This window comes from Neophocaena asiaeorientalis, unplaced genomic scaffold (genome assembly GCF_003031525.2).
Source record: "Neophocaena asiaeorientalis asiaeorientalis breed wild unplaced genomic scaffold, Neophocaena_asiaeorientalis_V1.1 scaffold440, whole genome shotgun sequence".
Taxonomy (NCBI): Eukaryota; Metazoa; Chordata; class Mammalia; order Artiodactyla; family Phocoenidae; genus Neophocaena; species Neophocaena asiaeorientalis.
In genome coordinates, this window is record NW_020174554.1 from 168,837 (window position 1) to 183,808 (window position 14,972).

The 14,972-nt window shown below is 37.5% G+C and overlaps 1 protein-coding gene across 2 annotated transcripts in view; it reads left to right on the forward strand.

The window, feature by feature from the left end:
* The window catches only part of RGS7 (regulator of G protein signaling 7), a 176,707-nt gene that overhangs the window by 132,890 nt on the left and 28,845 nt on the right, over nt 1-14,972 (forward strand). For both annotated transcript variants that reach the window (XM_024757460.1, XM_024757459.1), the window contains exons 7-10: nt 6,598-6,672; nt 11,912-12,010; nt 13,219-13,280; nt 14,281-14,391. In XM_024757460.1, coding sequence (XP_024613228.1) covers nt 6,598-6,672; nt 11,912-12,010; nt 13,219-13,280; nt 14,281-14,391 — 347 coding nt within the window. The remainder of the gene's footprint in view (nt 1-6,597; nt 6,673-11,911; nt 12,011-13,218; nt 13,281-14,280; nt 14,392-14,972) is intronic.

Here is a 14,972-nt window from a genome sequence, read left to right on the forward strand (position 1 = left end):
CATGCCACAGCAAAAAAAAAAAAAAAAGGAGCAGAACAGTAACAAAGAATTAAAAATAAAATTAATAAGTAAAAAATATATTAGAAAAAAATATATAAATGAAACAACAGCAAGGTAAAACAGAACCACAATAGAAAAAAAGAAACCAGAAAAGGCCTTGGCTGTGGGGGTGGGGCTTAGGCAGGGGAGGGGCCTAGGCTCAGGACACTCACAGTTGGAAAATGCCCTGGGGGTGGGGCTGGGGCAGGGAGGGGCTTAGTCTGGGGGTGGCGGCAGGCCTAGGCTCAGGACCCCGAAAATCCCTGGGGGTGTTGGGTGGTAGATTTTAGGCTCTGCTTGGCCAGAAGGGCCTCAGAGTGTGGAGGATCAGGCCCAGTACCCAAGCAGGCTCCATGGGGCCCAATTGGGCAGGGGAAACACTGGCCATGTTCCCTTCCAATCCTCTGATCCCCCAAGGTTTTCTCCCCGTCCCTGTTGATTCCCTCATGGTGAGTGGGCCCCTCTGAGTGTGGAAACCCCTCCCCTTCCCCAGCCACCTCCCAGGGCATTTTCCAACTGTCCAACTTTCCATTCCTCCTCCACTTCTCCTTCCCCCTTGCTCTCCCCCATGTCCTACCTGGTCACTTGGGGGTTCCTCGTGTTCTCTTAGGTGTCTGAGGTCCCCAACCAGTGCCTGGTATGTGCCCTAGTGGTGAGGAGATGCAAACTCCACGTACTCCTACTCTGCCATCTTAACTGCACCCCCAGAAATTTTTAATTTTATTGAAGTTCAATTGATCAGTTATTTCTTTCATGGATTGTGCCTTTGCTGTTGTATTTATAAAGTCATCACCAAACTCAACGTTACCTAGATTTTCTTCTATGTTATCTTCTAAGAGTTTTATAGTTTAGCATTTTACATTTAGGTCCATTTTTGTGAAAGACATAAAGCTTGAGTGAGCTTTTAAAAATCTAAAGCATACCAAGTCACTTTCATGTTTAAAACCCTCCAATGACTTCCACTTGTGTTTAGAACTGAACCAAAGATTTTACCATGGTCTATAATTTCTACCTAACTTAACCACTTTCCATGACTCCAAAGTGTCATGGTACATTTCCCTCCCCTCTGCTACAGCAGACTTCCTCGTGACTCTTGACATGTGGAATTCATTCATAAAATACATTGAAGTAGGATTACTTACTTAAGAATCTATAGCCAACAAATAAGATTGAGTAGGAATCAAATGAGTAAGTATTATAGAGGAATGTGAATGGAAGGAATTCCAGGGTAATTGCCACAAACAACTTCTTTCAGTCTGTGTTTAACGTTTAGTAAATTGGTGGGTCAGCAAGGCTGAAAGAATCAGAAGCTAAATCAATTGGCAAGTGCCCAAAAAAGAAAGAAAAGCTTGAATTGGCTCTTTAAAAAAATATCCTGAGGTTGAACACTTCAAAAATCTAGAATTACTTTGTATAAGAGTAAGGGATCATTTTAATTGAGGTACAATATACTGCAAATTGTGTTTTTAAAACTGGTACAGTGTTACAGAAGGACAAATCATTTTCAATAATTTAATTGTGTTTGAACCAATAATTAAATATATTCAAAATTTTAATTTTCCCAGAGTCATGTCTGATTTTTAAATTTCCAGGAATATGTGTATCCCTTACTGTCAGCTCTATATGCCACCTCATTCTTAAATCTCCACTTATTTGTCACTTAGGACATTGTTTTGCCCAGTTACACATCAGCTACAGTTGATTGAATTTAAAGAGAGTTGTTCTCCATTACTATTAATAGTGCTGCTCTTCACCAAGGATCCTTAAGATATCCTAAGTTATCCTGAAAACAAGTGTGCCTTCCACTACAACTAATAAAAATGCATTATGTCATGAGAGGAAATAAATGATTTTTAGATGCTTTTAAATAAAATATCAATAATGAAAGCAAGGGAGCGTAGGAGGGAAGGAGACGCAAGAGGGAAGAGATATGGGGACATATGTATATGTATAACTGATTCACTTTGTTATGAAGCAGAAACTAACACACCATTGTAAAGCAATTATACTCCAATAAAGATGTAAAAAATAAATAATAATAATAATAATGAAAGCAAGAATCCCAGCTTCTGTTTTGCAACTCATTAAGACACTTAAATGAATGCTATGGCAGTAATATTTCTCAATATTATGATCATTTTGCCCCTTCAGGAATGGATTCCAAGACATTAAATTCTGTTTAAAATAAATTCATCCTTGAATTACTAGAAATAATGTATGCTTCTTTTCTAGGTCAATGTAAATACAACTTTATTATTCCTTAAATCCAACAATACTGTGTACTTAACATTATATATGTAAAATAGTACATATTTGAGCATTTTTACTGAGTGCCTACTTGATAATGGTAATGTTATTTATATCTTATTGGGAAGATATGTTTTGTAGTTCAGAAAAACAATTTATGCATAACATTTCAAGCAGATCTGCTAGCAGCTAGTGGTATATATTATATATGCTTCAAAAAGATAACTGCCTTTTTAAAATACCAAGGCCAACAAGGTCTTATTGGGATTAAAATTGCTTAAAAGCAAAATTTTAAAAAATATTTGTCTGCCATATTGGTGAGGACAAACAGAATGTACATAAGAATGGATGTCTGAAATGTTCTGTTGTTGTGTAATGCCCTCTGCCAACTTCTGTCCAGTCCTTATGCTCCTACATTGCAATGATTCATCTGTCTGGCATCCTTATTATATTAACAGAATATTGAGGTATGGTCATACCTTCCTTTTTTTTTATTTTTAGTTTTTTTTTGCTGTATGCGGGCCTCTCACTGTTGTGGCCTCTCCCGTTGCGGAGCACAGGCTCCGGACGTGCAGGCTCAGTGGCCATGGCTCATGGGCCCAGCCGCTCCATGGCATGTGGGATCTTCCCGGGCCGGGGCACGAACCCGTGTCCCCTGCATCGGCAGGCAGACTCCCAACCACTGCGCCAGCAGGGAAGCCTCATACCTTCATTTTTATATCTTACCATTTATCACTAGATCTGACAATTAGATACAGAAATAAATTTTCTTAAAATTATTTTAAAATTCCCCCAAAAATGTATTGCTGTAATTCATTCACCACAGTGCCTGATGTCTGAAAGCAGTTATTTTGCAAGTATCAACACTAGGTCATGACCTTAATTATTCAGAAATATACTAGATGACTTTGGCCATCTAAGCTTTTTTAATATTCAAGAATCCCCTATTTAACTTAGGTACCAGAGATCTGTCTAAGCATTAGCTGTCCTAAGAGGCTCTTTAGAAATGAAAGGAAGTTGGAAGGTCGCTGAGACATGCATCCCAGGTCCAGTTTATTATTTTAACCATTTTGCCATTAGCAAAAAATTTTGAACTGGCATATTTCATTAGCCTGGAATGGGAGCAGAGTTATGGGACATTACTTCAGGGTTCAGTCTTCTAATAATGTTTACTTTTAGGATCAATGCCTTCTTATTAATTTGCTGATTAATGGTGTTAAGAATTGGTTCAAATAGAATTTTAGATGTCTGCTAATGGCTCATTAACTAAATTTGAAAGGCCATACTCTTTTAACTCTGAAAATGAAAATTCTAATTCTTTTTGAGACTGCAGTCAGATACATTCTTATGCAAGGGGAAAAAAATCTTTCCTCTTCATGCCTTCAGTGGTTGACACAATTTCTGGGGCCATTTGTCAATACCCATACAGTATGACTTGGTATGAAGTATGATTGATTTAGAATTCTAGCTTATAACAGAAGGAGTTTTCAAGTTCTATTAGTTCAGACTTCTCATGTGCATAAAGAAAATATATTTTCTGTATTTTTTATAATTGGCCAATTTTTCTCAGAAACCCATTTGAAAGATAGTTTTCAACGTGTGTGCTCTGCATGATACAATCATTTAAATCATCTGCTAGGAAACTTTTGGATAAGTGATCACACTTCCAATTTTTTTTCTACCTCTCCCTGCTGCTATGCAAGGTTGTTTTTGATAGCAGTTTGGGGTACAAATGTTTTATTTTTATATGATCTTCTGGCTTCTTTCTGATTTCTGCTTTAGCTAGGTCAGTGGAGTCTATTCCTAGGACTGCTATCATGGGGGTACCATCTCATGTCTGGGCACTCACTGCTGGAGTTTGTGTTCCAGGCATTTGCTCCCAGTGTAAAACCCCTGCACACCTCGGCCTTGGTCTCAACCTTAGGCTCCCATCCATCTGTTAATCTTGTCAGAACTTCTGCCTCCTTTACTACTGAGGCATGCAACAAACTCTGGGTCTCTTGCTTGCTGTATACAAGCCTCGGGAAACACTATTTCAGGCTCATCTCTCTTGCCAACTCCAATTGTAAAGATTCATGTTGGCTGTGATGGCATCTGGTGATTCTTCTAGGTATATAAATGGGACTAGCTATACCACCCACACATTACAGGCTCCCTCATAATTGTCTGACCATTTCTATCACTCTTTTCTTTCCCCCTGGGGTTTCTTCTCTAGAGGAGGAAAACGAGGACACCTGTTGAGTGCTGCCTCTTACCTTTATTTTTCTTTTTCCCCTGGTCAGAGAGGGACATGCTTTCCTTTTCCTGTATATCATATCCACATTTATCCCACTCCTTAACGTATAGAAGAAAATCTCCTATTATCTATCTTGCCATGCTTGGCTCTTGATATATCGATGAGAGCTTAAAGAATTTCACTGCCTACACTTCCCTAATGAGCTTAGGGGTGGAAGGCTGCAAGGAAATGGAAATTGAATAGGAAATGAACACATATTGTTCATGTTTTAAAACATTATCTTTGTTACTTCTAGATCAATGGTTATGACTCCTGGCTGCATATTAAAATCACCAGGTGGGGAGTAGTTGGTGGGGAGGCTAAAACATACTTATGCCTAGACCAGCCACAGAAAATTAAATCAGAATATCATATATTCATCAGCCTCATGCTGATAAAGTTTAAGTGAATTGCTCAGTGTCAGTTAGTAATAAGTCTCACCCAGGAGGGTGCTCTTCCTTCCTCCTACACTTGCAAGCAGACCACGGTGCTAAACCAGCTATTTCTATTCTTAAATAGATATGCAAACCAAGTTTATAGTTTATTTAATGTTTATAGGGCAGAGTATTACAGTATATCTATATATTTCACATATAACCTACAAAGAAAAAAATGATTTACTTCTTTATCACTTACAACATTATGGTGGAGTTTTGTCACAATAGTTGTACTATCAGGGGAGGGTTTTTTAAGGAAAATGTCCTATGTCCTCATTATACAAAGAGCTAATCCCTATTGCTTACCAGCGCTTGTGGAGAACTTCTTATTTCCCTAATCACATCAGTGCTGCCTTTTGCCTTTCCCACCACCCCATCCCAACTCCTCAAAAGGGTTGTTTCCACGTTCATATTTTCTCTGGAGTCACTTTCAAGGATAACTGATGTTCTAATGATCTTTCAATCTGTGGGGGGAAAATAGAGAAATTGAGCAGAGCTGTGCAATGTAATAAGTTTTACTAGTACTGGAGATCCCTACATCCTGTATCAAAACTTGAAAGTAAAGGAAACACAACCATGTAACTGATAACTTCCAATCACTTCTAAAGGATAAGTGATGTCTGAGGACCTTTCTAGATTTAAGATCCCAAGTATTTTTAAGTCTCCTTTCTTCTGTTTCCTGATTCATATTTTCTCTCCCTACCTCCTCTCTCTTTCTATTCCTCTTCCCTTTCTCCTCCTCCCTCTTCCTTTTTCTCTCTCTTTCTCTTTTCTTCCTCCCTCCCTCTTCCTCTCTTCTTCTCCAAATAAAAAAGAAGCTTTACAGCTCTTTGTTTCTTTGCAACAGAATGATAAATCTGGCAAAATGACACTTCTGTGGTTGTCAAAAAACAAGGAGCAGGCTGTCCACCCTTTTCCTCCAATCCACCCTGTTTTAAAGGGGTTCACCTGCCTGTGGGAAACAAAAAAGAGAGTCAGGAATTCCTGAGAGGAAGCATGGTATATTCATTCCCAGTTGCTTTCTTCATCTTCCTCATTTTAACCATTAACTCCATTGCACATTCTGTCAATAGAAAACAAATATTCCAAGTCACTGGATTTCATGAATCATTGTAGAAAAATTACCCTGGGATATGAGCTGGTTCAACTGAATGCCATTGGATTTCTAACTTAGGAGAAGCAAGCAACCATCAGTGTCTTTGTCATCAGAGAGGGTACACTCTGAGTGATGTTGAATGCAGGTATCAGCTGGGGGTATCACCCCATTTAGTCTCTGGACACCCTTGCTCTAAATCTGTTGGGTTAGCAGCTACTAATAATACTAACACCCACTTTCACATGCAAATCTCTTGTATTTCTTTTTCCTGTTTCTCTGGGAGTTATTCTAGAATGGTATCTGAAGGCTTTTAAACTTGAGGAGTAAAAGAGTGCAAAGCATTTCATCACTGGCTATTGCTGAGAGAAGTGGCTGTGGCCATTTGAAAAGGGCGGCCAGGGACTTGTGTCATCACAGCATTTGCTCAGGTTCTGGAGAGTGAGTGCACTGATCAAAAACTTTACACCCAAAGATTCCTTTGTCTTTCTGTTTTCCATTTCCAGCCTGGATGCGTAAATACCACTGAAGTGGACATTAAGAAGTCATCCAGAATGAGAAATCCACACAAAACACGAAAGGTAAAATTGACATTTGTTGGGCTGATCTTGGTAATGTGTTGGACTGTTTAGAGGATGTCAAACACACAAAGAGACCCTTTTATTCCATTTCATGAGTGCCTTCTAGTATCTTCCCTGCTCTTCCTTGTTTCTTGACTGGAAGAAAATCTGGAAGTTCAAGCCCTGGACTTCTGTCAGTTCCTCTGTCCCCAGGAAATAGCCCCCGTCCTGATTCTCAAGTGTGTCAAGGTCCCAAAGTGTGTGTGTGGGGGGGTGGCTGTTGAAGGAAAAGGATGCTGAGAGAAGAGCAATTAACAGAAAAATGTATCTCTTTTGGAGCCCAGGAAATGAGGAAAAGTAGGTAGAGATTATCTGAGAAAAAGTGGTACTCATGAGAGAAGGGCCTTGTTAGAGAAAAACATGAAGAAAAAAAGACATCATCATAAAGATGTTTAATTATAGATATCGTATGAGGACCATGTTTTAACATCAGAATTTAATTTATAGTGACACAACTATAGAATAGTGGTTATAGGTTCAGGATCTCTTATGTGAGGAAGTATGTAACAAAAACAAAATGCTGTTCTGAATTCAGTGACATTGAATATAATTGCTTGAAAACACATAGCAGAAGTATCTACATTTTTTTAAAGTAACACATACAGGTAGAAGACATTTTTATTTATTCCATTAAAAAATGGTTGATGCACATAAGAATGTCTGGCCTATAGCAATCACTCTGAGGACACAGCCGAAGGTCAGTGCCACTAGATCAAAACATCCCACAAACTTCAAGACCTTCTCTTCCGTAGCTTTTTACTTATGCAGCATTTTCCAGGATATGTGTCCCAGCAGCAGGTACTAAACATTTTTTTTGTAGTCTTATTTCTTAATGTCTTCTTCTTCCATCCCTATAAACATAGCATTACGTTCAAAGGCCCCAGTACCATCCAAGTACCTTTTCTTTCTTGTAAGACAGTTTATCTTGATGTTAGGATAAAGAAGCCACAGGAAAAGTGCCATAAAATCCATTCAGATGAGGTGCTCAAAAGCTTTTGCCCCTAGCATATCTCTGAGAAAAAGAGGCAAAGCCAGACCAAAGCAAGCCTATTGGCCCCTCTCTCTTATGATCAGCCCTACTCAGTTCCTCTCATCCTCTGCTCACAGCATGGCCTGAGTGTACCGGGACGAGCTTTGTGGAACCAAATTCAAAAATCTATCAGCTCTCCCAAAGTACATTAAGCCACTTCTCTCCACTTATGAATTTTGAAGAGTTCGGAATACATTACGTTGTGTCAAGTTTCCCCCAACAGACACCAAGTGAGCTATGCTCTGATTCAGAAGAAAAAGTATATGGATTGATGAGATAGAACTTAAAGATCAATAAAGTAATTGTTTACACTCTCCCTTTAGCACTATACTCAGTGATGATATCTTACCAGTGCATCACATTGCATCATTCTTTTTGAAAATTTGGGAAGCATTAGTTTGCAGTGTTTATACATGAAAATATTGGTATTTCTTTACTTCCATATGCAAAATGTGGAAATTTAAATTTTAATGTGTTATAAAATGGGATAAATTATTCATATCTTAGAGCAGCACAAAAGTGTTTTAAGTAAGAAGTACAATAAACTTGCAGGCAAGAGAAACTCTGCTCAAAATAGATAAAAGAGTGGAATAGTCTAAAACCTTGGGAGTAGGCCAGGGCAGTTAGCCCTGGATATTACTGGACGCAGGGACTCAGACACAGGCAGAGCTCTCTCTCTCATTCTTCTCTAGTCTCCTTTCTCTGCCCTCCGTCTGCACTGGCTTCCTCCACATGGCATCAGACATGGTCACAATCATTCTCCAGTTGAGCTGAGAATCCAAAGGAAAGAGAAATATTCCCTCCCTCATCACCAGTTAGAAAAATCCCAGAAATTCCACTCCACATAGAAAGGCATAGAAGCTTCCTGCACACTTTAGTTCTTATTTTAAAATCCCCTCCCCTTGACAAAAAAAAAAAAAAGTTGGAGAGAATTTTCTTAGATCTCTTCTGAAATGTAAAGTGAAATCACATATGAACAGATTTAAGTAGAAAGTCAAATCTGTTTCATTCAATGAATAACCTATTCAGTATTCATTTGGATGATACTACATATGAAAAGTGCTCATCCAGGCACCCTGGGGAATAAAAGCTGTGTTAATCAAGTCAAAGCATCTTGGTTTAGTAATTATCTTTGCTATTAAAATTCAAAATGGATCCCAATTAGTTAATTTGATTTCCCCGCATCTGCAAATATTAAGACACTGAGAAACGTTTATTTATCTTTCTCTCTAGCCTTACCCACCCTGTGCCAAGATTTCTAATACATTTAATTTTTCTAAAAAATGCAAATCCTTTTACATTGTAAATGATCCTCATAACTTGTCAGCCAAAATAGGATCAATTTTCTTACCTCCTTTACCCGTAAATTAAGCCCTGAACATAAAATTGCATTATTCATGGCTATTTTCACTCTAGCCAAGAATCAAAGTTAAAAGCTATCACTGATCCCCAGAAAATGAAGCTATCTGGGTCCAGCTATCACTGGTCCCTGAATCTTGAAAGGGAGAATTCATGATGTTTACTTACATGTAAGGCTAAAAAGGAAACTTCCCAGTAACCTCAGAGCCAGTGGCCAGGCTGCTGGAAGACTACTTTAAACAACACTGCCCAATGGCTTGGGTCTTATATAGAACTTCATGAAGACAACATGAAATGCATGCATATTGAAATAATCTTAGAAATGTAGAGCTAGAAGATAATTTATGGATCATTTTACTTCTATGACACCATAAATTGTGTGTTTTTCTAGAAATTTTCTAGAATTTTTCTATAAATCTTGGCCTCTCCTGTTGCGGAGCACAGGCTCCGGATGCACAGGCTCAGCGGTCATGGCTCACGGGCCTAGCCGCTCCGTGGCATGTGGGATCTTCCCGGACTGGGGCATGAACCCGTGTCCCCTGCATTGGCAGGCGGACTCTCAACCACTGCACCACCAGGGAAGCCCTAGAAATCTTTTAAATTATTTTAAATCTTAACCAAAAAACTTACTGTTAGAACTGTCAGCTATCTTGTCTTAAAAACATTTTTTTACATGAACTAGAGATTCTTATTAAAGAACTTTAAGTAATTAAACCAATGTAAGCAAGAATGGAAAGTTCACACCTTAGAATCTTTTTTATTTTCTTTATCAAAAATTAGCATGAGACAACTGAAAAAATAGCAGACATTGGAAAGTACGATTGTTTCATTATTAGTGATCTTTCACTTGCCTAATTTTGTTTGTTTGTTTGTTTGTTTGCGGTATATGGGCCTCTCACTGCTGTGGCCTCTCCCATTGCGGAGCACAGGCTCCGGACGCACAGGCTCAGCGGCCATGGCTCACGGGCCCAGCCGCTCTGCGGCATGTGGGATCCTCCTGGACCAGGACACAAACCCGCGTCCCCTGCATCGGCAGGCGGACTCTCAACCACTGCGCCACCAGGGAAGCCCCACTTGCCTAATTTTTAAATAGCCACCTCAGCCGTTATTTCAGAGTTCAGAGGGTTATAGTATTTAATCAGACTCAAAAGCAAGTAGCAGTAGTTCATGCAGGGCTTTTCTGTTTCTTCAGTGGAAATTAAGTCTCCTTTTGTTCTAGGCACTATGCTTTTGTCATTCTTTTCTTTCATGATACTTATCACAGTTTTAATCATGTTTATTTGTGTGATTCTTGTGTAACCTTTAGGTTGTGAGTTCCAATGAAAGAGGAAGCATACCTATTTTTGTTTATCTCTATATCCCTAATGCTTAGCATTATATCCAGCATATAGTAGGTGTTCAATAAACGTTGAATAAATGCCAAAAGGAAAGAAAAAGAAACAGTCCGATCCATTTAGTTCAGTCCTGTTAATAATTAATTCACAGCATATGTGCTACTCCTTGGGTTGAAATGTATGCCCAGTAACAAGAATTGAGTTTCAGTAGACTGGGGCTATGGCAAAGGAGGGAAGATTGAAGGACCTACCAAAGATAGTCTGAAAACCAAGTCAAATATGTTAAAGATGGGCTAAGAGCCAAATAACAGGGAGTCACAAGGAAAAGGGGCCCAGGTATAGAGCCAAAAGGTTAACATTAAGAAGAGGTGGAGTCCAAGTGAAAACAGGTCAGTTAACAAAACACATTTGAATTTAGAGTTACTGGTAAGGTTGGTGATGTGCCTGGAAATTGGCTTGGTTAAGCATCTACCCTCTGCTGATTTCAACAGTTTCTTTCCACTATTTGGTAACTTTAATTCTCTGGGGCTCATGAAACTTTATCATGTCCTCATCCTTCATCCTCATGTCCAAAGAAAAAGTGCTCAGTAGCTACATTAAGTTCTTTATTTTAAAGTAATAATACTTTGAATTTAAACAAAAATTAATTTGGCCTCTTCCTTGAGTTGACATGTGAGATGTCTCACCTTCAGTTGGGAATGAATTTTTGTCCCTTTAAGTCCCCAGATCTTTATTTATATATACTATGGGTCTTTCTCAAAATAGAGCATTCCTAAATAGCGGGTTTGACCTTTTGACAAAATAGTAAAGAAACACTGGGACATTAAGAATTTCAAAGATGTGCAAAACCTTAGGGGTCACTGATGTTTGCAAATGGCATCCAGTGGAACCAAGTGACAAGGCCAGTATTGTAAGGTAAATAACCCAGTTTTGAGATGGGAAAGTAGGAGCACCCTGGAGTGTCTTTATCATAACCATCAGAGACCAAATCAGCAATGGAATTCTTAACTTAGTTTCTCTCCTTAGTACTCCATTCCTTTCCCATGTAAAACAACTCAGATTATTTTTACGCTGGCTTATTACATTTTTATTCTATTCTATATCCACCTCTATTTTATTCTGAAATCAATATGTATTAGATGTTGTGTTGTGTTGTGTTGTCATTCCCCAACTTAGTACTCTCAGCCCACCCCCACACTTTATCACACTAAGCTAGTTTTTTTTCATATAATCAATTATTCTGTCAGTTAATCTAACCACGTATTTTTTCCAAAAAGCTGTGCTTCTATTTTACATCCATATTTGTGATAGCATTTACGATAGCAGTGCCTTTTGAATTTTGATAAGAAGCTTAATCCAATATGCAGCAAAGCTTTGAGTTACCTTACTGGATATATAACACGAAACTACCTTTTAGAAAGTCTGTGACTATAAATGGTATTTTGTCCTAACATATTTTGTTTTTATTTTAATATAGTCTGTCTATGGTCTTCAAAATGATATTAGAAGTCACAGTCCTACCCACACACCCACACCAGAAACTAAACCTCCAACAGAAGATGAGTTACAACAACAGGTGAGTCAACCTATAATAATGGTTTACAGGGTACATGGGTTACAGAGTAGCAGGTATGAAGACCAGATGTTGATGTTAATAGTAGGTATTTTTAAAACTGATTTTTAGGATTGACTGTTTCATATAGATTTGTAGTGAAAAGGTGATTTTAAGATACATAGTCACTTGAAAATGTATCAGCATATGGAGATAGTTTTCAAAACTCTTCACTCTTTAATTCCCCAAATCCTTTTCCCTCTAACCAATTTTTAAAAATTACACACACTGATTTATCGGTGCCTCCATTATTAAGAGTTATTTTATACTCCAGAACTCTGTCTTAAAGAATGAGAAGACAAGAGGTTGGTGACATTAGGTCATGTGTTTTCCACCTCCAGTCATGTGGCATGATCTTCACAAAAGAGTGCTTAATCTTGTTTCTGCAGTACTGATATCTATAAGCCTCTTGAAGTTTTCCTTCATTAGCACTGACGAACATGGTATGTATTGTTTCTTGTTTCACACATTGATCAATAGCGTTGGCTCCAAGTAATATTTCAAAGCGAACACCAAGGGTCTCATATCAAATCACAGTTAAATATCTTGGTTAGTTAAGTCATGGGACTTTTTCTCCTTTTGCTTATTTTCCCCTAATATTTTATTGTAACATGGTTTATCAATTGTGTAATACATACTTTTTCTACTATATTTATAGTCACCATGAAGGAAAAGTAATTCAGAGAGTTTTAAATTTTCCACGTGTTATTATGTCCATGTGAGAATTTGTCCTGAAATGTTGATACAATTATTCTTAAAACAAATATAACTGATGCTTTTGTTGGGTTAGTATTAGGAAGTAGGGATTATTTTGAAATTATAGTAACGAATAATAAACACATTTATTTTCTGAATTTAATGTTTGAGGGAGAAATGATTCTGATTTGGATAAATGCTAAAATTTCTACAACACTTTTAAAATAAAGTCACATTTTGTTAAAGCAGGCAGAATGTTCAAATTCACTGCTGTTCCAAAGCAATACTTGTTATGTTTACATTCAAACAGAGTTTAATTTTTTGTTAACTCTTTTAAAGCCCTCATGTCTGATTTTTTCTACAGACTTTGAAATTTTACTGGTTGAGAACATATTCTTGTTTAGAATTGCTCAGTCTATCAGAATTTAGAGCTGAAAATTGTGCGAATGTAACTACTTCTTTATCTCTTTTTTCAGATAAAGTATTGGCAAATACAGTTAGATAGACATCGGTTAAAAATGTCAAAAGTTGCTGATAGGTAAGTATTGCAAGACACCCATATAAATAAAAAATTTTTCATATAACAATTAAATGTGCTCAATATGGTAAGAGAACTGGTGGGAGGAGAAGTTATAAATAATTGGAGCCCTATAAGAAATATTATTTTCCTTTTCCTTTTTGAACATGGAAAACTTTCAAAGAGCTCTTTTGTTGTACTTCGAATGGCAGAATAATCATTATTATCTTAGGTCTCTAGAGGTCCAGTCTTTGTGCAACCAGAATCAAATACAGAAGATAATTCCAAGGAGTTGAATCTTTTCACTCCTGCTAGGAGAAATGAAACTTTCAATTTATTAAGTTACCTTTTGGCAACTTAGAAGCTCTTTGTAAATTCATCTTAACATTCACACTACTCAGTTATTTTATGACTTCAGAATTTGAATGAAACTCAGATTTTATATATTTTCCTATTTTTCATTTAAATCTGTTTTTAAGGCATTCACGTTCTTCATTTTGGGGCATTGCCAGATCTTACCTCTCCAACTTTTTTCCTCTCCTTTTTCCCTTTAGGTTTTTTTTAGATACAGATTTTTTTTCAAAAACTTGCTGTCAGTGATTCCCCCTTTACCTAATTCCTGTAAATACTTTTGACAAAAAATTTCCATTTAACCCCTTCTCCAAGTTGAGCTAAACTCTGTTGTGCTGTGGGTGGGCTAGTTGACCAAGGATTGGAACTGACCTTTAGCACCTCCTTTTACACAGTGACCTCTTCCATTTTGCCTCATTTTAATGGAGGGATATTAATTCATATTGCTTAGGCATGGGGAGAGATGGAATCCTTAGCCATATTTGTCTTCCAAGAAGCACAATAAGTTGATGCATTAAAGTTATTGAAAGATGAAAACTGCTATTGGATTTCATTCTATAAGCAAGCAAGGATTCCTTGGCCAGATGTTTTTGTATTGTGTCCCTTACAAAGATCAGATAAAACCTCAGACAGAAAACTAAGGAAAATGAAAATGTTTCTTTCTCTCGAGTCTGCTAAGTTACACGGAACAGTATGTAGAATATGACCCATTTCTTGTGCCACCTGACCCTTCTAACCCATGGTTGTCTGATGACACTACCTTCTGGGAACTTGAAGCAAGGTAAGTGACATTTTCTCTTCCTTCCAAATATTTCACTTATTTCAGGGTTTGATTGAAATAGGAAGAATCTTATGGCTGACTAATTGTAAAAGTAATTTTACTCTGTGTCTACATTAGCCATGATATAAAGCTCTTGTTCAAGGAAATGGTTTTTGAACATTAGATATTTGCATTTATATTAGATTTGCATTTCCAGAAAGAATGGCACAAAAAATTAGAGGTGCAAGCGGTTCAAGGAAGACTAGTCAGAGTTAGGGTCTTTAGTTCTTAAAATTTAGCTCATTGTTTTTAGCTTCCTTGAAAATCTGCATAGCCACAAAAGCCCATCTATTCAAGTAAAATGAATGCTACATCCATAGTTACTTAAGCCCAATACAAGTATGCCTTTATAAATTCAATTTTAAAGCAAAACGAATTTACCGTAAACACTCTTAAGAGAAACTGACAAGAGACTGACTTCTTAAGAAAACCAAAGCACAGTTTAAGACTCCCTGGTTTCTTTCATCAGCTATATAAGGGAAGAATTATATCATCAATCTTGATGGAGTCATAAAAAGATCATTGCATACCCCTTTACAGAG